Here is a 23,459-nt window from a genome sequence, read left to right as displayed (position 1 = left end):
AGAAGAGAGAAGCTGCCCTAATCTAAATAATACACAGGCAGTGTGCATAGAGGGGCCTGGAAGGGGGAGTTCATAGCAGAACCACAACACTGAAGAACATGGCAGCCTTCCAGACACAGGCAGACAAGTCTGACAGGGGAAGGATACATTGATTTATTACAGAGACAGTGATAGTATAAAGTAATGCAGTTAGCCAGAACACATTAGAATAGCTTTTTGAACTTGTAGGATGATAAAAAACAGGATGCAATTTTTGTTACGGAGTCTCTTTAAGAGATCACTAACGCGATAGTTAAACTGAAAATACATTTTAAATACAAATAAGAAGTATGATTTTTCCACAGTAAAATAAGCCCTAAATTACTTTTCTCCTATGTTGCTGTCACTTACAGTAGTTTGTAGAAATCTGACAGAACCGACAGGTGTTTGACTCTTCCATCTCTTCATGGGGGATTCTTAATACTTAATTTATTCTTTACAAAAGCACTCCCTGGAAAGGATCTAAAGATACAAGCTGCCCCCCTACAATTTTGCACACTATTCTGGTAGTTGGACTGAGCAACTTCCATTCACTAAGTGTTTCTGAAAACCTAAGAAAACCCCGAGAATCCCCGTGAGGAGATGGGCTAGTCCAAAATCTGTCAGCTCTGTCAGATTTCTACTACCTACAGTAGGTGACAGCAACATAGGAAAAAGTAATTTAAAGCACATTTTACTCTGGTAGAAATGCACTTTTTATTTATGTGTTCTCATGTATTTTAAAAATTTAAAATTCATCGCGATAGTGGTTCTTTAAATGCATATGGTGGCCTAATGTGTTGCTGTGGATTTTTTTTTTTAATTGTTACTATGCCTTGTGCATTTTAGTAACAGAAAGAGGCCATGTGAATGTTGTCACTTTTTTGCTCCAAGTCATGTGGAAACAGGGACGTAACTTAGAATGGAAGGAAGCCCAGGGTCGTTTTGGGTAGAGATGGCGAACGGTTCCCAGTTAGCTTCCGTGGTTTGCGATCACGGCGAACTGGAAACTTTTCTGGAAGTTCGGTTTGCACCCATAGTGCACCATTAGGGTCAACTTTGACCCTCTACACAGGGCCGGGCAGAGGCGAGAGAGGCTCCAGCTTCAGGGCTCCGTGTAGGAGGGGGCACACAACTCACTCAGCTATCATTCCCCTATTGTGATTGAAGCAGAGAGAAATAAGGAAAGGGGATACATGGCAGTGACTGCAAGACTGCAAGCAAGATAACTAGACATTAAGGTGTTGGGGACCCTGGGGTGCCTCTTAGTCCAATAGCAATCATTGTGTGATGGCTGGGGTGGGAGGGACGGGGGCGCCCTTTGGCGTCTCAGCCTTGGGTGCTGGAGGACCTTGTCTCAGCTCTACATCACAGTCAGCAGGCACATTGTATCCAATCAGGCTCTCTCCTGGAGCCACTCCCCCCTTATAAAAGGAAGGCACCGCCGGCCATTACACTCACTCGTGTGCCTGCAGTAGTGAGAGAAGGGACAGCTGCTGACAGACTCTAATAGGGAAAGATTAGTTAGGCTCTTGTAGGCTTTTTAGCTTGCTCCTGGCTGATTCGTATTGCTAAAATAGCACCCCACAACAGCTCTTTTGAGAGCTAATCTTGTTCTTGTGATCTATTCTTTTTTTCTGTGTGTCCCACTGACACGTGTTGCATAGACAGCCTTGCTAAATCATACTGCGTGTGTGTGCCACTGCCACGCCCAGCACATTCAGTGACTACCTGTGTGACAGGTGCACATTGTAATACCCATTACTGCATATACCTACCTACCTGTTGTTCACAGTGCACCCACCCACCTACATGAGCACACACAGTGTCACTGTGCCTGTCCACTACCTGTCTGTGTGACAGGTGCACATTGTAATACCCATTACTGCATATACCTACCTACCTGTTGATTCATTTCACACATACAGCAGGGCCTCGAAAGTCCTCCTGTATTGGTATTTTTGGTCACTACCTTGGGACGTGCATGCCATGCCTGCTGCCTTCCTTGGATGTGTGGTGGTAGCCGTTTCTTAGGCTCCCACTCCGGACCGGAATTGAATTCTGATTCCCCGGCCATTACCCGCCGTGGTCACTCACAATGGCAGACTTGCCCTCCATAACAGATTTTCTCCTCCTTGAGGAGGGGACCAACCTGGCGAGTCGCAGTGAAGGCACCATCAGACTTGCCCTCCATAACAGATTCTCGTTAAAGGATTTAAAGTGGATTCATTTCACATATACAGCAGGGCCTCGAAAGTCCTCCTGTATTGTTATTTTTGGTCACTACCTCGGGACGTGCATGCCATGCCTGCTGCCTTCCTTGGATGTGCTGTAGCCGTTCCTGCTCCTTTGCCCACAGCGTGCCTGCTGCCTTCCTTGGATGTGTGGTGGTAGCAGTTTTTTAGGCTCCCACTCGAACCAGGATTCCCCGGCCATTACCCGTGGTCACTCGCAATGGCAGACTTGCCCTCCATAACAGACTCTTGATGCAGGTACTGAACAGCAAGCAGAACAAGTATTTACAAAAATAGATGTAAGCTTTAACAACGGTAGAGAAAGAACCATCGAAAGTTGATAAGGCAGTCAGACTCAGACATTACCTGACATCACTGAGTGAGGAAGAGCAATCTCACCATGCTGCGCATCAGTCCAGCACGGCCGTCACTACGCAAACAGCTGTTTGCGGTGCGTTACACAGTGAGTTTGGTCTGTCAGTGTGAAGCAGAACTCTAATTACACTCCCTGATTGATGTATACACATGCAAGATGTTTTAAAGCACTTTAGGCCTGCAATTTAGCATTCAATGTGATTTCTGCCCATAAAACGCTGCATTGCGTCTAATCCAGATTTTTCTCCGGGACTTTGGGCATGTATCCCACTCCGCCATGCCCCCCTCCAGGTGTTAGACCCCTTGAAACATCTTTTCCATCACTTTTGTGGCCAGCATAATTTTTTCTAGTTTTCCAAGTTCGCCTCCCCATTGAAGTCTATTGCGGTTCGCGGAACTTCGCGCGAACTGAACTTTCTGCGGAACTTCGCGAATCGAAAATCAAAGGTTCGGGCCATCTCTAGTTTTGGGGCCCAAACTACTCACCTTCCCTTCCTCCCATACAGGGGACTATACTTCAGATCAGGTGTTTTGTGGCTACACTTGTTATGGGTGTGACGATCCTGATGTCCACACTTGTTTTTTGACCCTTGTGAAATGGTCCCCAAGGCTGTGAGGGGCACCAATGGGAGGCAAGGGAATATTGGGGTGCCTTCAAAGTTTCCCTATGGGGCCCCATGAATTGTAGTTACGTCACTGTGCGGGAATTATGCGTTCTTGTGCTCTCTTACCATGTATGTTATACACCCACATTGTGTAAAAATGTGCACCACTGTGCTGTAACTCAGCAGATGGGTAAAACGGCCCATTGAAAAGCATAGGCATGTTCTGCGCATCCTAGTGTTCTCCCCAGGCTTTTTTAGCCGGATGCACCACCCGGCTAGTTTTGGTGAGCACCCAGCTGTCATCGGCTCACTTCCTCCTCTGTTGTAAGCAGAGTTGAGTAGAGAGCCCTGTATTCTATCATCGCGCCCCACCCAGCTACTTTTTCAGGCCACCCGGCTGGAAAAAAATTCTGGGGAGAACACTACATCCCTTGCACATTTGTTCACATTCATTCTCTGCAGCATTTTATTTTTAAATTATTCTATTAAGTATATAAAAAAACATACCCACAACTGTGGAAAAAAAAGTCAGAGCCTATAACAACAGGCTTTGTGCCCAAGTGTGCTCAGGTATATATTACTACAAACAAATTGTGCAAACATAGGGCTGGTTCACACCGTGAGCGATTGCATTCAGTTTGTCAACCAGCAGCGACCGGCAAAGCGCTACAGCAGTGTCACAATCACTGCAGCACTTTGATTTTGAGAAAATCGAAAATGTGCTGCCTGTACCAATTCGGCTACAAAGGGCGCCTGTTGTAGCCCATATATGCCATAGTTTTAGTTTATAAAAAGGACGCTGTTAAAGGCAAAATCTGTTGGGCTATAAAAGGGCTCTAGATATAGTGGAGAAAAGTGATTGCTATGACCTAACTTCTCCCTACTCTCACACAGAACACTCCCCTGATGATGCCTAACCTTAACCCCTCTCTGGTGGTGCCTAATCCTAAGACAGCCCCTGGTGATTACTCTGACCTAACTTCTCCCTACTCTCACACAGAATCCTCACGTTGGTGCCTAACCCTAAGACCCTCCGCCAGGTGGTGCCTAACCCTAAGACCCCCCCCCCCCCGGTGGTGCCTAACCCTAAGACCCCCCCCCTGGTGGTGCCTAACCCTAAGACCCCCCCCGGTGGTGCCTAACCCTAAGACCCCCCCCCCCGGTGGTGCCTAACCCTAAGACCCCCCCCCCCCCCCGGTGGTGCCTAACCCTAAGACCCCCCCAGGTGGTGCCTAACCCTAAGACCCCCCCAGGTGGTGCCTAACCCTTAGACCTTCCTCCCCCCCACTTGTGATGCCTAATCCTAACCCCCCTGAACCCCAAATCAAAAATCTTGGCTATAAAAGGGTGCCCTTTTGTAGCAGAATCAAAAACCTTGTAGCCCAAAAAAATATGGGGTACAAAGGGGCACCCACTTGTAGCCTATATCAAAACTCAGGCGCCCTTTTTACCACCTTGTAGCCGATATTTGCAGAAATAACATTGATGTCTATGGAGGAGCCCTTTTCATACAGGCAGCTCAGGCGCCCTTTTCAACGGATCCCGGGGCAGACTGACCAGAGTTTCCCTTTAAAGGACAATTGAAGTGAGATGGATATGGAGGCTGCCATATTTAATTTCCTTTTTAATAATACCAGTTGTCTGGCAGCCCTGTGGGTCTATTTGGCGGCAGTAATGTCTGAATTACACCAGAAACAAGCATACAGCTAATCTTGTCAGATCTGACAGTAATGTCAGAAACTGTTCTGTTTTCTGTTTTAAATGTATCTGTTGTCTCCATCGCTGTAGCGAAACACAAAGTCGTGACCTGCACGACTTTCCCAGACACTACATACTACATGGAAAGCCTATAGATAAGGACTACATTCATTCTCCCTATTGCTTTTTGGAACAATGGAAAGGCATGGTAGGATAGGCCGTGCCACAAACAAGGGGCAGAAGAGAGGAAATAAATTTCCCTGAGACCCCCCCCCCCCCTCTTCAGTCCCATTTTCCATTGATTAGACGAGCTTTGCACATCATTGTGATACGTTAGTGAAATGAACACACTCAGGGCCGGCCACACCATGTAGCAGACTGAATCACGTGATTCAGGGCAGCAGAATGTAGGGGACAGCATCAGCTCTACACTCAGCTGATCTTTTCAATTTCCCCCCTCTTCAGCCCCATTTTCCATTGATTAGAGCAGTGGTCCAACAACTACGGCCCGTGGGCAAAATGCGGCCGCCAAGGCCTTTTTCACTGTCCCACAAACACAAAATATATAACTTCTAGATGTGGCCCACTGCACCTTTAAATATCGGCGGCCCGCATATAGAATAGCAGTGCTGGCCCCACCCATCCACATGCCGTAGAAGCCAGCGAGCAGTCATTGGCTGGCTTCCAATTCTGCATCAGCTGACATTGCTGTCCAACTGAAGAGTAGGTTGTCACCTGGGTATGCTTCACTGTCTGGTGTACAAAGATGATCTTCTGGCGCCGCATGGCTGATTGGCTGTTGCTGGGAGTTCTCCTCCGGGCATGACTGGGGTGAATAAATACCGAGATTCAATGAAATGTTTTTCTACATCATTGTATGTATACTCCGGCCCCCTAGCAGTCTGAAGTATGTTGACCCGGCCCTTGACCAAAAAAGTTTGAGGACCTGTCAGAGCTTTGCACATAGTCTTTCCTTTGTTTCATTTTTGTAAACAGGTGAGAGGCTGCATGGCATGGAGCTGCACTGAAGAGGAGTGAGGAATACTGGTGCTGCCGCCGGAAGCAGGTAAAAGTACAACACTCTGCTGCTGCTCTGCTGAATGGGTGGGGGGCACAAATCTAGATATCCGGGTTAGACGGTGGCACAAAAGCTACCAATACTGATATCTGGAGATACGGGGCACACAAGCTACCGATACGGATATCTGGAGATACGGGGCACACAAGCTACCGATACTGATATCTGGAGATACGGGGCACACAAGCTACCGATACTGATATCTGGAGATACGGGGCACACAAGCTACCAATACTGATATCTGGAGATACGGGGCACACAAGCTACCAATACTGATATCTGGAGATACGGGGCACACAAGCTACCAATACTGATATCTGGAGATACGGGGCACACAAGCTACCAATACTGATATCTGGAGATACGGGGCACACAAGCTACCAATACTGATATCTGGAGATACGGGGCACACAAGCTACCAATACTGATATCTGGAGATACGGGGCACACAAGCTACCGATACTGATATCTGGAGATACGGGGCACACAAGCTACCAATACTGATATCTGGAGATACGGGGCACACAAGCTACCAATACTGATATCTGGAGATACGGGGCACACAAGCTACCAATACTGATATCTGGAGATACGGGGCACACAAGCTACCGATACTGATATCTGGAGATACGGGGCACACAAGCTACCGATACTGATATCTGGAGATACGGGGCACACAAGCTACCATTACTGATATCTGGAGATACGGGGCACACAAGCTACCATTACTGATATCTGGAGATACGGGGCACACAAGCTACCAATACTGATATCTGGAGATACGGGGCACACAAGCTACCAATACTGATATCTGGAGATACGGGGCACACAAGCTACCAATACTGATATCTGGAGATATGGGGCACACAAGCTACCAATACTGATATCTGGAGATACGGGGCACACAAGCTACCAATACTGATATCTGGAGATACGGGGCACACAAGCTACCAATACTGATATCTGGAGATACGGGGCACACAAGCTACCATTACTGATATCTGGAGATACGAGGCACACAAGCTACCATTACTGATATCTGGAGATACGGGGCACACAAGCTACCAATACTGATATCTGGAGATACGGGGCACACAAGCTACCAATACTGATATCTGGAGATACGGGGCACACAAGCTACCATTAATGATAACTGGGGGAGAAGGGGACACATAATATACTCAATACTGATATCAGGGAAAGATTGAGGGGGGGCACAACATTTGCCCACTACTGATATCTGAGGAGAGGAGGCATACAAGCTACCAATAATGATATCTGAGGGAGAGGGGGGCACATAATATTCTTAATACGCATATTAAGGGAAGATGGGGGGCAGAAAATGTGCCCAGTATTGATACCTAGGAGAGAAGGGAGCACATAATATACAGAATATTCCCAAGGGTAAGGGGGGGGGGGGCACAAAGGCTACCTAACACTCAGTGGTGTAGCAATAGGGGTTGCAGAGGTAGCGACCGCATCGGGGCCCCAGAGGGCCCTCTCTCAACTGCTGTATTAACTCTTCATTGGTCCTGTGCTTGTAATTATCACTACTAAAGGTGCTTTAAATGGTAGTAATTCTTAACATACTGTTCCCCATCCCCTTCTTGCACCTCAAACACTGTGGTTGCCATTGGCAGGTTTTGGCTCGCCGTATCAATTGTTATGTATAAAGTCCCGGGGGGCCCCAATGTAAAACTTGCACTGGGGCCCATAGTTGCGTAGCTATGCCACTGCTAACACTTACATGGGGGAAAGAGGTTGGAGGGCTGCAAAAACTACCCAAAAGCACAAATATCTGTTTTTTCTAATCCCCTCCTTTCCCCAACTAAATCTTTTTGCTTTCTATATAGTAAACTGATTTTTCTAGGAGTCTTATCAGCTCTTGTATTGCAGGTTAATAAAGGCCACTAGTTAATGTAACTAAGTCACATGAATGAAAGTCATTATATCCCAGATTTTTAACCTTTGGATACATTTGAGGGTTATTACTCTGCAGATGAATGCTGCTGATAAGTTCCTCGCCCCACATGGCAGCAGCTCAGGAGAGGCTGTAGAATGAAGCTTTGTGTTCACCTCTGCTGCAAGCATGGTGTCTGCTGGCTGCTGCCCACTGGGAGGCTTCTGTTGCAACACTTAAAGAGACACTGAAGCAAAAAAAAAAATTATATGATATAATGAATTGGTTGTGTACTATGAATAATTACTAGAAGATTAGCAGCAAAGAAAATACTCATTTTTATTTTCAGGTATATAGTTTTTTTCTAACATTGCATCATTCTCTAATATGTGCAGATTACACAACACTCAGCATTCAAAATGATTCTTTCAGAGCAGTCTGTGAAGTAATGACCTCTCCTCTGGCAGAGAAAATTAAATAGTTAACTAACAGTTGAGATAATAAAAGTCAGAAAACAGCCCTCTCCACGACTTTGAAAGTCGTAGAGATAATGGCTTTTTTGTATAGAGATAACAACTGGAGTTTCTTAACGCTTCCTGTACTGGAAACAATTAGACTGATGTATCTGATCTTAATGTTTTATTTCTTAGCTGTACTACACATACCAATCATAATATCATACTTTTTTTTTCGCTTCAGTGTCTCTTTAAAGGGAACCTAAACTGAGAAGGATGTGGATTTTTCCTTTTAAAATAATACCAGTTGCCCGCCTCTCCTGCTGATCCTGTGGCTCTAATACTTTCAGCTACAGCCCCTGAACAAGCATGGAGATCAGGTGCTCTGCCTCTGACTGAAGCCAGACTGGATTAGCTGCATGCTTGTTTCAGGTGTGTGATCCAGCCACTACTACAGCCAAAGAGATCAGTTGGACTGCCAGGCAACTGGTATTGTTTAAAAGGAAACATCCATATCCCTCTCAGTTTAGGTTCCCTTTAAGGCTTGGCTTCATACAAATGTGAAAAATGTGGGATTATTAGTATTGTTTTACGCTGTGACAAGTTTATAGAAGTCCACACCAACAGTCCAGCACCATTGTGGAGCATGAGTGACGGAGAGAAGCCTCCTATTGTATTTGACCAAATTGATCGACTCTAATCTATCCCCTGGGTAACTTCTGATTGATATTGACAAGACACCATTTATATTGCGCTTTTCTCCTGGTGGACTCAAAGCGCCAGAGCAGCAGCCACTAGGGCGCAGTGTTAGAGAGTCTTGCCCAAGGTCTCCTTATTGAATAGGTGCTGGCTTATTGAACAGGAAGAGGCAAAAGTTTAAACCAGCGCAGTGGTTAAGCAGTCCTTAACCAGTACACTATCCAGCCACCATATTGGGGGTTCATTAATGAAAAGGGCTTGTAAAGGAATTTCTGTGAGGCTCAATGGAGAAACAATTGATCCTGTTAAAGGTCTTACAAAAAAAAGATCTGCAACCTTCTGGGTAAGCCAGACTTACAGTGGGGAATAAGCAGCTGATTTGTAGCGCATCTAGACTTACAATGCTAGATTTGTTTTCAGCTGGAGGTCTGCTAATATATGATCAAAACTGAGGGTATATGTCGAAATCAAAGCACTTCTACCCAATCAATTTTCAATCAGGGAGCAATCGCCCACTTGCCATGTTGTTGTAGAAGTGCTAGCTTTTATACCCCCCACTCTCCTTTTTTGTTGAACAGAAAAAATCAGATGATCTCCCAGAGTGCTCTGGGGAAAAAGGGCAAATGACATCATTGCCATGGCAGAACATCACTGAGGGGACGGCACTACATACTACTATCCTGCTATATAATACAAGAATCATCCAGGAAGTATGAGCTGCTTGCTTTTATCTGCAGCCACTACTAGGACACGCTCTATAGGCAGTAGCAGTGTTAGGGAGACTTGCCTAAGGTCTCCTTCTGAATAGGTGCTGGCTTACTGAACAGGCAGAGCCGAGATTCGAACCCTGGTCTCCTGTGTCAGAGGCAGAGCCCTTAACCATTACACTTTCCAGTCACCCCTTACACTAACCAGCCACCCCGACTACTACTACTTATATGGTGCGTGTTGGAAGAGGGGCAGCCCTACACGGCGAGTATATCCCAAACTCTATATTTTAACTGGAAAAGTTGGGGAGTCGTCTTATACGCCCAGTCGTCTTATACGCCGGAATATACGGTAAATGTCTTTTCTTTTTTCAGCTGCACAGACCTTTCCTTTAAGAAAGGCTGCTTTATGGGGTGCAGAGCTCTATCTCTCCATAAGTAGGTATCTAATTCATGGAGAAATAGATACTGTAACAAAATAAAGTTTTCTTAATTGAATAAATAAAAGATAGAAGAAACATTTCGGCTGCTAAAACCAGGATAACTAAGGTAAAAATGGGTATCTTAAATAATTTAGTACAGTCTACTGCAGAGGTGCCCACACTTTTTCGGCTTGTGAGCTACTTTAAAAAATTAGCAAATCAAAATCATCTACCCATGTACAATTTTAGGAGCACACTTGTACTGTATTAGAGTGACCAGACGTCCCGGATTACCCAGGACGCGTCCCGGATTCGGGGTCCGCTGTCCCAGGCTGCATGAGGTCCCGGGAAACGTCCCGCTTTCAGCAGCGGGACGTCCCGGCCTCGGGACTCTGGCCACTCTATCCCTCATGAACTGGCAGCGGCGTCTATAGACGCCGTGCCAGTTCATTGCCCGCAGCCCCGCTCCAGCCTCCTCTTCCGGTGTCTGTTCCGACACCGGCAGGCGAGCAGGGCTACGGCAAGATGGCTGCCGAAGCCCTGTACTGGAGACTATTTGTGTCTCCAGTACAGGGTTTGGGGGCCATCTTTCCGTAGCCCTGTCAGTGCGGGAGACGAGCAGGAGGAAGGTGGTCCCGGGAGCAGCGCGCCAGAGGCCGGAGACTTCTGCCAGGTGAGTAAATGCTTTCTTTTCAAGGTGAAATTTGCTCCCATTACGTTTCTTTTCTGGTGAAATGTTTGACCGCATTGCGTTTCTTTTCTGGTGAAATGTTTGCCCGCATTGCGTTTCTTTTCTGGTGAAAGGTTTGCCCGCATTGCGTTTCTTTTCTGGTGAAATGTTTGCCCGCATTGCGTTTCTTTTCTGGTGAAATGTTTGCCCGCATTGCGTTTCTTTTCTGGTGAAATGTTTGCCCGCATTGAGTTTATTTTCTGGTGAAAGGTTTGCCCGCATTGCGTTTTTTTTCTGGGGAAATGTTTGCCCGCATTGCGTTTTTTTTCTGGGGAAATGTTTGCCCGCTTTGCGTTTTTTTTCTGGGGAAATGTTTGCCCGCTTTGCGTTAATTTTCTGGTGAAAGGTTTGCCCGCATTGCGTTTATTTTCTGGTGAAATGTTTGCCCGCATTGCAGTAATTTTCTGGTGAAATGTTTGCCCGCATTGCAGTAATTTTCTGGTGAAATGTTTGCCCGCATTGCAGTAATTTTCTGGTGAAATGTTTGCCCGCATTGCAGTAATTTTCTGGTGAAATGTTTGCCCGCATTGCAGTAATTTTCTGGTGAAATGTTTGCCCGCATTGCAGTAATTTTCTGGTGAAATGTTTGCCCGCATTGCAGTAATTTTCTGGTGAAATGTTTGCCCGCATTGCGTTTATTTTGTACTGACATGTTGCCCGCATTGCGTTTATTTTGTGCTGACATGTTTCCCGCATTGCGTTTATTTTATACTGACATGTTGCCCGCATTGCGGTTATTTTGTGCTGACATGTTGCCCATTGCGTTTATTTTCTGCTGACATGTTGCCCATTGCGTTTATTTTCTGGTGTCCGGGGTAACTGTTACTGCATTTATTATTTAATGGTCATAGATGGCTATGTTTGCTGCTTTGTGGTTACGGTATACTATTAGCATCACACAGTTGCTGCACACCCATGATGCAAGGTCTCGTTTGTCCACATCATGGCGTAAACACTGCTTTTTATGCCTCGCTGTTACATCATTACGTTAGCTCCGCCCATACAATGTTATGGCCAAGCCCATTTTTCACCGCTGCGCGCTCCTCAGTCCTCCCTACTTTTCGCCCCCCCTCCCTGTCCCAGGTTGGACCCACAAAAATCTGGTCACTCTAACTGTATATACAGAATGGAAAATGTAATTTCTAAACAAAAGAGGAGCGCTCCATAGTGCATTATCACAAAAGCCTTTTATTAGCACAATAAAGTTATACTCAAAGATCATATATCGCTTATCAGCGGCAGCCTGTCCGCTACAATCCCAGGTGGCTGATCCCTTCTTGCTGTGGCCAGCAGCGCGGGCTCGATGGTCTCCGCAGCGCGTCTCTGGGGTGGAAGGCGTGGCTTACTCCAGGCGTGCTTGTAGCGTCATTACGCGTTTCGGCGCTCTCGTCTGATGACGCTGCAAGCATAAGCACGCCCTTTATCTAAACTTAAGCCGCTGTGGTCATGGTAACCACGTAGCTTCGTTACAAGCACGCCTGGAGTAAGCCACGCCTACCACCCCAGAGACGCGCTGCGGAGACCATCGAGCCTGCGCTGCTGGCCACAGCGAGAAGAGATCAGCCACCTGGGATTGTAGCGGACAGGCTGCCGCTGATAAGCGATATATGATCTTTGATCTTGTGAGTATAACTTTATTGTGCTAATAAAAGGCTTTTGTGATAATGCACTATGGAGCGCTCCTCTTTTGTTTAGAAATTGCAGGCATCCCTGATTACTGGAGCTGAGCCGTGCATTGGGATCACAAAGGCTGTACAGACTTGTGGAATCTTCTGAACCTATTGTGGAGCGCACAGGTTTTTGTGGATTTAGAATGGAAAATGTAGTGGGGTCGAGATCTACCATGAAGTCCTTCGCGATCTACCTAATGGGCACTCCTGGTCTACTGTGTATCAGAGTTTCTTTAAAATTAACATACATGCCCTTAAATAACCCTTTAGCAGCCAATTTATTTAAAGGCTTGCAAGTGCTCCAGGCCAATTTAATTTAGCACTTTTTTATTTCTTATTTGTGACACATCCTAGCTTCTAATTAGTACTGATAAAATGTGTATTTATGGCCACTTGTCACTAGGGGGCAGTGCAAGACAACAGAGGACTTGTGCTTTCAGTTTTTTTTATTTTCTGCTAGGAGATCAAAGCATACCAAGAATTTACAGCACATGTTCTGCCAACTGAAGTCAAAAGCAGTGATCACCGGATGAAATCCCAATAGGTTTTATTCAGATTTCATCCAGGTAATATAAAACACCTGTGCGGGTGGGCGACGGGTGGTTAATCTTACCCATCAGCCGTCTTCTTTGATCCTTCCCACGGCACCTTCCACAATGCGTTCCAAGCGCGTCACTTGACTACAGAGGTAAGAGGTAGGGAGAGGCACACCTTTTCATATTATTCAGGTGCAAAACCATGGATGCCAAGCAACATCCGAAGGACAATCCAATGGTAGAAGAAATTGGTTAGCACTCCAGCTTCTCAATAAGCAGAATTTATTCTCAAGTCATGTGTCAACACTCGTTTCGGGGTCACCAAGGGTCCCCTTCCTCAGAACAGTGCAGACAAAACTACTTGACTACAAACACTTCCTCCTTCAACCCGGAAGCATCGTGGGCGACACCGAGGGACAGATCAAAGAATACGTCTCATGGGTAAGATTATCCCCCCATCGCCCACCCGCACAGGCGGTTTAATTAGCAGGATGAAATCAGAATGTGTTTTTTTGAGCATCCCTGGTGAAAAGCAGTGCACTTATAGAGAGAACTCTATTGAAGTTGCTATTTGGTTAATAAGACTAGCAGAAAAAATTCCATAAACCGTGTACTAAGAATTTCTGTAGTGCCCTCTTCTGTAGTTGCATTTTCCTAGGAATTGGTCTGGCTTGTCTATGCCTAAAAATGACCCTCCCTCCTAGATTTTGATCTCTTTAGATTATCTCCTGACATCAGCAGTCCACCGAGCTGGATAATATCTGTGTGGGTCCTATTGTAGTCCCCCCCCCCCCCCCCCCCTCCCCAAAACACACACATACCCTCTGCATGCTATTTAGCACCTATGAATTTGTTTCAATAAAGGTGTAATTTTATTTGAGTGTGGGTGATGCAGCTTACTTTGTTTGCACCCTGTTAGTATTCTAGGTATTATGTGTCAAATTCATTTAGGACAGCTAGTTATTGTCTATATGAATTTGCCTGTTTTGCCTATAGCTAAAAACAACCGTATAAGTCATTGCTTAGTTTGCATCAGAAAAGCATTTACATTGTACCATTGTATTTACATTGTACAGGTTTTCCAAGATTTCTGCCTTTAATTTCCTTTTGCAACTTTTTTTCTTTTACTCACTTATTTGAAATGGACTGATATCTATAGTCAGAAACCCATAAACCCAAGCTTTGTTACTGAGAGCTGCACAAGACTAGGGCAGTGATCTGCAAACTTGGGTCTCCAGCTGTTAGGGAACTACAAATCCCACAATGCATTGCAGGAGTCTGACAGCTACAGTCATGATTCATAAAGGCAAATGCATTGTGGGACTTGTAGTTCCTTAACAGTTAGAGATCCAAGTTTGCAGATCACTGGACTAGGGGAATATTTGTGCCCACAGTGGGCCTTTAAAGGGATACTGTAGGGGGGTCAGGGGAAAATGAGCTGAACTTATCCGGGGCTTTTAACGGTCCCCCGCAGACATCCTGTGCCCGCGCAGCCACTCACTGATGCTCCGGCCCCGCCTCCGGTTCACTTCTGGAATTTCTGACTTTAAAGTCAGAAAACCACTGCGCCTGTGTTGCCGTGTCCTCGATCCCGCTGATGTCATCAAGAGCGCACAGCGCAGGCCCAGTATGGTCTGTGTCTGCGCAGTACACTCCTGGTGACATCAGCGGGAGCGAGGACACGGGCGTGCAGGTGCAGTGGTTTTCTGACTTTAAAGTCAGAAATTCCAGAAGTGAACTGGAGGCGGCGCCGGAGCATCGGTGAGTGGCTGCGCCAACACAGGATGTCTGCGGGGGACCATTAGAAGCCCCGGGTAAGTTCAGCTCATTTTCCCCTGACCACCCTACAGTATCCCTTTAAAAAAGTTCTCTCTGTACCATTTACATCAGCAACTGAGTCTGACACACCACACCTAATGAGGAGAAATTTCACAACTGATCTGGGCCTCAGCCACTTTCTTCTGCCCTGCTGGAGGATTATACTTTGGGAAAAGGGCGGAATGTGAAGAATTTTCTTTGGAACAATAAGGTCAAGTTGTCCTGAGAAATTGTGCTTGCAGTGTGTGGAGAGGGCTGAAATAAAAATCCGTGTTTACCTATCTGGAGGGAGATTAAAGTATTAGAGTAGACCGAAACTCAGGATTTTTTTTAATTTAAAGACGTGTATAATGCTGGATTAGAGGAGTATGTACAAATAGCTTGTATGTCTGAGCCTATGACTTGCCATTCCTCAGATATCCTCTCTTCAATCCCTTGTTGTTCCTCTGACAGTAGGCAGTAATATAGCTGCTCCTGCACTGCCCCCAGGGTGGTACTAAACTTTATGCTGCCTATTCAGCAGTCCCCTTCCCCCTTGCTTAAGCGCGGACACTGCCACCACCATCAAGGAGTACAGCCAGCATCTTCCTTCCATGCCTCCCAACCGTCCTGATTTCACCATGACTGTCCCAGGTTGGGAGGCATGGAAATTGTGGACTTCTGCTTCCGGGTCAAGGTTACCGACCCAAGTTAGAGTGGGGGCCCGATCCGGACACTTTTGCAAGCTTGTGGAGGAAAATTGGGGGGGGGGGGGGGGGAGGAGGATGCAGACCACGTCTGAGGAGGTTTAGGAATCTAACTAGGTAATTCCTTTTTTTTTTTTTTTTTTTTTTTTTTTTTTTAAAGGCAGTCACCTCGGATATCCTTTAAGTTCAGATCACGCTTCCTCAGTGGGGCTGTCATAGGCTCTCTGAGAGAGAGAGAGAGAGAGAGAGAGAGAGAGAGAGAGAGAGAGAGAGAGGGGCTGGGGAAACTAGTAACCACTGGACTCCAGGGAACTGTACAGGGGAGGGAGGACCACCAGATACCATATAAAGGAGGTAGGGAGGACATTAGACACCAGGGATGACATATACAGGAAGGAGGGGCAAACTAGACACCAGGGAAAAGTATAAGTGAGGTAAGGGTGGGTGTGACTAGACACCTAGGACAACATGTAGGGGAGGGAATAAGGCTCACTAGACACCCAAGAACTGTATGAGGGGCACTAGATACCAGGAAACTGTACAAGGGTGGGTAGGGGAGCCACTACAACCAGGGAACTGTATAGGGGAGGAGCATTCCACATATGTTGGGGTGTGGCTAAAGGTGAATCGGGGCAGTTCTTAGCGTCCCTTTCTCCTGGGTCCAAGGGTTAGGCGGTATGTACCCCCTTTTAGTGGCGTAGCAATAGGGGGTGCAGAGGTAGCAACCGCATCGGGCCCTTGGACCAGAGGGGCCCTCCCTCAAGCACAATATTAGCTCTCTATTGGTCCTGTGCTGATAATTACTTCTATAGATTCTCTGAATTGTAGTAATTATTAAACTGTCCCCCATCCCCTTCTTGCACCTCTGACACTTTGGTTGTCTTTGGCAGGTTTTGGTGCGTCGTATTAATTATGTATAGAGTGCTTGGGGGGCCCCATGTAAAACTTGCACCGGGGAAAATCGCTCCTTAGCTATGCCACTGCCCCCTTTGATTATGCAGAGTGGCCGTAGCAAAGCACAATAACCTAAACTATAGCCAGGTCTTCCCCTACCACAGTGCTGCAGCGTCTCTCCCTAGGGTCCTGATGTCACATGACATGCATTGGGAGTTTATGGAGAGACGCTGCCACACAGTTATAGATGAGTCACAGTGCAGAAGAGGAGAGAATCCCACAATAAACCAGGTCCAGGTAACTGTACTCCACTACGGTCACTCTGTATATATAGTTGTTGCCGGTACCGCCCCAGATGTTGCCACCTGAATCCAATGAGTCAAGGGGCTTCCTGGTAGGGCTATCGCTGTCTGCCCACCTTCTCTGTAAAAACAGTGCTATTAGAGGCAGACATTAACCTACTCAGAGGTAAGCTCGAGCTGAGCTCGGGCTAAGCCGCCGCGGAGGATTTCTTAGCCCCTGGTGGGCCGATTTCCACGCGATTGGCTTTGTTACACGCAGCTAGCACTTTGCTAGCTGCGTGTACAAGCCGATCGCTGCCACTCCCGCCGATTCGCAGCTACCCGCCGCGTTAGAAGCCCCCGAGACCCCTTGCGCAGCCTGGCCAATCACCGCCAGGCTGCGCTAAGGGATGGATCGGGACTTCCGCAGACGCAATGACGTCATCCCGATCATCGCCATGGCGACGGGGGAAGCCAAACAGGAAATTCCGTTCTGAAGTGCTGCGCCGCCAGCCTGGCGGTTTTATAACCTGCCAGGGAGGTTAATGTTTAGAGTCAGAAAGAGAGTGTTAACAGTAACCAAATCCCCCTGTCCCTCTTTCTCCCTCATTTGTCCCTCTTTCAGAATTGATGAACATATTTATGGAAATGTATGTATTTTTCTACTGAAAAATATCTATAATTGGCTCCAAACTTTATTCCTATCCTTTAAATCAGGGGTCAGGAACCTTTTTGACAGAGAGAGCCATGAACATATTTTGAAAATGTAATTCGGTGAGAGCCATGCAATATGTTTCAAACTAAATACAAGTAAATGTGTGCATTTTATGTAAGACCAACACTATCAAGTGACAGGCAGCCTACTGGGCCAATCAAAGTGTGGGGATCTCGTCCTACAAAATCACTGGACCAGACAGGGCCCAGGACGGGACAGTTGGAGCGGCAGTTAGTTTTGGGGAAATCGCCAGGAAGTTAGTAAGTGCATGCTACAGCAGTAGAATGCCCATTTTGAAAATTTTACTTGTGCAGCCACACTAAGCTTTGCACAGGGCCACAGAATATGTTAACGCTTTATAAATCAATAGTAATTATAAATCAATAATAAAGCTACACTGCTTGAGCAGCGCAGCTTAATGAGTCAATCCCTCATACTGATGTGTCTGTGAGCCAGATGCAGTTATCAAAAGAACCACATCTGGCTCCCGAGCCATAGGTTCCATACCCCTGCTTTAAATGGTTATATTTCGTAATTCAAAATGTTAACATGAAGAAAAACGAATGATGACAAAGGACCATTGTGGTTTAAATTCTAAAATTACATCCTTTACCATACCTCCCAACTTTTTGAGATGAGAAAGAGAGACACTTAAGCCACGCCGCTGCCACACCCCTGATCACGCCCCCGCCACACCCCTAGTCACGCATACAATAAAGATTTCTTAAGAAAAATATGTTTTATAATTCAAATCACACTGGTCCTTTCTATCCTGGTTCATTTTCCTTCATATTAACATTTTAAAATTAGTAATATATCAATTAAAAGGATGGGAATAAAGATTACAGTAAATCAAACACATTTTTTAGTAAAGAAATACGGTATATATTTACATAGAGGTATAAAGTCCTGAAAGAGGGACAAATGAGCAGGAAAAAGGGACAGAGGGACAGGGCTCCCAAAGAGGGAGTGTACCTCCAAAAGAGGGACAGTTGGGAGCTATGCTTTACTTATGAATTTTTAGTCATAGGTGTGATTTGAGGTGTGGCATGGGTGTGTCTTAAAGTGTCCCTCTTTTTCAACTCAAAAGGTCGGGAGGATGCAGGGAATGTTATTTTCAGAGTCTGCAGAACTTAGCAGCCCCCTTGGCACAGAGACAACACATTCTGATGGCTTTGAGCCACAGGAAAACATTTTTTGGGGGGTTATGTAGATGAATGGCTGATAGAATGTGAAAGAACGTTTGGTTCAGGCTTCAAGTGTGCCAAAAATAAAAAAGTCAATAATTCAATGTCATTGTATTACATATGTTGCTGTAATATGTCTACATTTCAAAACAGCCTACGCTTATTCTGTATATTTGTAGAAGTGATCAGGACTTTAGCAGAGATATGCAAATGAGTTTAGAAAGTCAATGGGCCACATTTGTCAAGAGTGTCCGAGACAAAATATTCGTAGGTTTTTAGAAATCGGTGGAGAATTGTCTCAGGCATCAAAATCATTAAATTAGTGCAGATTCCTTCTAAAACTGTTGTAAAATAGGAGGAGTTAGGAAGGTTTCTCAGACCAGTGTGTGAGGGGAATTGCTGTTGCTGGGGTAACAAACACACCTGCTGTATTGATAGCAGCAGGCTCTGAGGAGGAATTCAGCAGGGCGGAGGAGCACATCATAAATCATGTCTAGCCTTCACTCTGCAATCATATCTAGCCTGCAGTTCTACATCTGTAGAACTGCTATGAAGCACTTAATCTGCGCCAGTTTAGGGATGGATTTGCACTTTTCCTAACTGTAGTGCAGCTCTAGAAATTCATGCTAAATTGCCACTATTACCTAGTATTTAAAAACTTTATCATGCAGAACTGTTCTCCCTGCTGGTTAGAACAGATTAAGAAGAAAAAACTGTCAGCAATGCGTTGATAAATCTCCCCCCCAATGTAACCCGCTGGAAGTATTACTCTCTGGGGGACATTTATCAAGAGTGTCTGAGACAGAATATTAGTAGGTTTTTAGAAATCCATGCAGAATGGTCTCAGAAATCCTAAGAAATCACTAAAAAGTGCCGATTCCTTCTTAAAATTGAAGAATAGGAGGAGTTAGGTAGGTCTCTCATACAGTGCAGTGTGTGAGGGAAATTGCTGTTGCTGAGGTAACCAACAAAGACATCTGCTGTCAGCAGGCTCTGAGTGAGGGGGGTGGAGCCCTTCACAAATCATGTCTAGCCTGCAATGCTGCACTATCTGGATAACGGCTATTGAGCACTTCTTAATCTGCAGCAGTTTACGAATTGATTTGTACTTTTCTTAAAGAGGAACTCCAGCCTAAACAAACATACTGTCATTAAGTTACATTAGTTATGTTAATTAAAATAGATAGGTGATATAATCTCTTACCCACACTGCTTTAAAAGAACAGGCAAATGTTTGATTTCATGATGGCAGCCATCTTTTTGGTTGAAAGGAGGTGGCAGGGAGCATGATACACAGTTCCAACTGTCCTGTGTCCTGAGCACCTCTCCCATTTGCTAGGCAACGTGAACAACAACATAGGAAATCCCATCATGCTCTACACAGCATCAGGGGGGAAAAAAAGCCCGGGCTTTTTTCTTTGATGGGTGGAGCTTAGCTAAAAATGCAGCTAAAAATGATGCTTTGGTAAGAAAAACAAAGTTCTGATGCTGTGAAACTGTTAAAGAAACACCAAGCCTTTTCAGTTCTGCTGAGTAGATTTTTTGTCCAGAAGTTCACTTTAACTCTAGTGCAGCTCTAGAAATCCTCGCTAAACTGCCACTATTTTGTAGGCTTTGAAAAGTTTCTTACCATCATGCAGAACAGTTCCTCTGCTAGTTAGAACAGTTTTAGAAGAAAAAAACGTCCTTAATGCTTTGATAAATCTGGCGCACTGATCGGTAGAGCCTGCAGTTTGTTTACTTTCAGTATCAGCATAGTGCAATAACCAATGCTGTAAATAGTGTTAATGTGTTTGTATGTTAAAAACTATGCAAAATCCATAATGCCAATACAGTGCATTATTGATCACGGCCTTAAGTTAATATACATTCGTATAGTAAGTGAGAAAGAGCAAGAGAAACAAGGAAAGGGAAAGGTAAAGGGAAAGAAAGGAAACTAAACAAAACAAGAGATAGTTTTTAGATCTTATAATGGAGTGAGTGATCTATAAGGCAGAGGGAAAGGTTTGATTGGGGTTCTGCCAAGTGAAAAACTTCCAAAAATCTTCTCAATGTTGTTAGTTGAAACTCCTATAAATGCTTGGTGAGGCTAGAAACCCACTAGGAGAGCTTTTCTGAGCGCTTTGTGATTTGAAAAGCTCTAACTAATGTAATGCTATGGGTGTGATCCCACTTGAGTGATGTGATTTTATAAAAATCCCCCATAGCATTGCATTACCAAGAGCTTTTTCAAATCACTCACGCTTACAAAGCGCTCCCAGTGGGTTTCTGGCCTAATTCCACTTCCTCAAGCTGTATGCCTGAGGAAGAGGAAGGGGTATTCCAAATCATGTTGTGTGTATCCCATGCTGTTTACATGCAAGTATTGATTGGTTTCTTTTGGTTTTACCAGGGAAGGGGGTGGGGCGGGGGGGGGGGGGGGAGGGTGGTTGTAGCTAGTGATAAGAGAGCAGGTAAGGGTAGGTATACAAACAGGTGAGGGAGGAAGGTTTTAAGGTGCGTATACACCTTTGATGATGTCACCTGTCGGGGATCAGGACCTTATCCCCTTGGGCGAGATCGCTGGCCCAGGCTGAACACGTGTGCAAGCCATTGGTGTAGCAATCACCCCTGCGACCCCGCCATCGCAGGGGGGCCCAGAGGCTCTGGGGGCCCCTCCTCCCTTTCCCCAACCACAAGTGCAGCCAATTAGCAAAAAAATCCTACCCGTTCGCTCACACAAACCATGTGCAGTAATGTGCGTAATTTTTTCCTGCTTCCAGGCGCTGCTTTACAGCAGAAAACTCTCTGCTGACATTCGCTGGCTCTCAATCATGTGATCCAAATGGAGTTCGGGGACCAAGGGGGCCCCATGCTATCATTTTTGCAGGGAGATAAGCACGTGTGTGATGTCACGCGGTGGGTGGGAAGCTGTGGGAACAATGGGATCGGCAAGGGATCAGCGCCGCTGGGGTTGAGTAGATCCGCTCAGTGGATCCCTCGCGGTTTAGGGTTACCAGCTGCTGTACACACTCCCGATTATCGGATGAGGTGTCAGTTATCGGCCCCCTCAGTCGACTTAGGTCAGGCATGTGTACGGACCTTTAGGGGTAACGTTTGTGGAGGGGGAGGGGGGGGGGGGGGGAGGCAAGAATTACAAATATGTTTGACATCGAATGTTCAGGACAGGAGCGTTGCTAGCCCCAAAGATCAGTGGCACGTGCCACAGTTCTATTCTGGGGTGCCCCGGATGTCCCCAGGCAGCATGCGGCAGTACTCACCTCCAGCCACTTGGTCTCCAGATTCTGCAGACATTTTCTCTTCCGGGCTTCTCCCCCTAGTGTCTGAGAATGAATCAAACACTAGAGTTCCTATTGTCTGATTCTCGGATGCTAGGGGGAGAATCGCCAGCTACAGAGGATGTCTCCAGACTTTGAGGTGGATGGAGGAGTAGTTCCTCCTGCTGTGCTACTCGGCTGGGGGCGGGGGGAGGAGACGTGAGGACACACACAACAATGCATGTTCCCTATGGAGGCTCCGGGCAACACAGCTTCCAGCATGTCACCTCAAACACCCAACATGCCCCATAGAGGCACCACAGCGCCCTGCATGGCACCACACAGCACCCGGGGAGGGGGGGGGGGTTGTATCAGTGGAGAGGAGGGCTTCATCCAACATTTTGCTGGTCAGGCCTACTCAGACTGCTGTTAATTCCATGTAAATTTGGCCCCATCCATGACCACACCCACATTCTGGTGCATAGCCACACACATTTTGTCTGGATTGCCCAAAAGTGCCCCGCATCCCTTAGGATCCTAGCAACGCCCCTGGTTCAGGATAGGCAGGAGTGGTGTGGTGGTTGAGGGGATGTAGTTTGTGTTAGTTGAGGTGGAAGGCACTTAGGGATGTTGAGGAGAGCTTGATAGTGTTACGTATAGGTTAGGGAGAAAGACCTGTGTTAGTATTTGCTGAGGTGAAATATTAGTGTTGATGTAGGAGGTCATCCTTATGGATAGGTCAGTTGCGAATGTTTGTACTGATGTAGGTAAAGGGATTGAGGCAGGGAAGGTCAGGTCATTGAGGTGAACAGGGTCACTAGAGAAATATAAAAAGTTTAAATTCCAAGATATCCACATGGCCATGCCATCATATTACACACAGTTATTAATTGTGATTCTTACCAGAAAGTTCCAGTTGGTATGGATCATGTTGACCAGCCCACAGAGGAAGAAGCAGAGGTAGACAAGTGTGAAGAAGAAAGCTGTTACCGATACAAACATAACCCAGCCTTGTACCACCGGCACCGGAACATTGGACGCTGCCACCAGGATCCAGACAAGGCCTCCAAAAATCTACAGAAAAAACAGGACAAGAGATAAATCCAGACTCTCACACAAAACCAAGAGGTCATCAGCAAATAGACACCCACTCAGTACACGGTTTACAGACATCAATATACTTTATCAGACCTACCTTTAAAGGTGCGTACACGTGTCTGATTTTATTCCCTGGTTGTCTTTCAAACCGGACGTTTGAACAACTTGTCAAGTGGTCAAACAAAAATTCGTTCAGACTCCTTGTACACACAGACGACAAAACGTTTGAAATGCTAATTACAGCTAATTTACATTTCGTTTGACTGGCTGAATGGACTTGATAGAACAAATGACTGATCAAATGATTTGTTGTTTGAAAGTCTATGAAGGCCCATACACACGTCATATTTTTTTAAACGATGATTCGATTGGACGTCCCCCGTCGTTCAGACACAC

The 23,459-nt window shown here is 46.0% G+C and overlaps 1 protein-coding gene across 1 annotated transcript in view; it reads right to left on the bottom strand.

Annotated features, from left to right (window-relative positions):
- MAL2 (mal, T cell differentiation protein 2) overlaps positions 1-23,459 on the bottom strand; it is a 98,995-nt gene that overhangs the window by 36,040 nt on the left and 39,496 nt on the right. Inside the window, exon 2 of the mRNA XM_068234929.1 lies at positions 22,869-23,039. Within this exon, the coding sequence (XP_068091030.1) occupies positions 22,869-23,039 (171 nt within the window). The remainder of the gene's footprint in view (positions 1-22,868; positions 23,040-23,459) is intronic.

Source organism: Hyperolius riggenbachi, chromosome 5, assembly GCF_040937935.1.
Source record: "Hyperolius riggenbachi isolate aHypRig1 chromosome 5, aHypRig1.pri, whole genome shotgun sequence".
Lineage (NCBI taxonomy): Eukaryota > Metazoa > Chordata > Amphibia > Anura > Hyperoliidae > Hyperolius > Hyperolius riggenbachi.
Note: the sequence above shows the minus strand (reverse complement) of the source record. Positions and strands in the feature narration are given on the sequence as shown.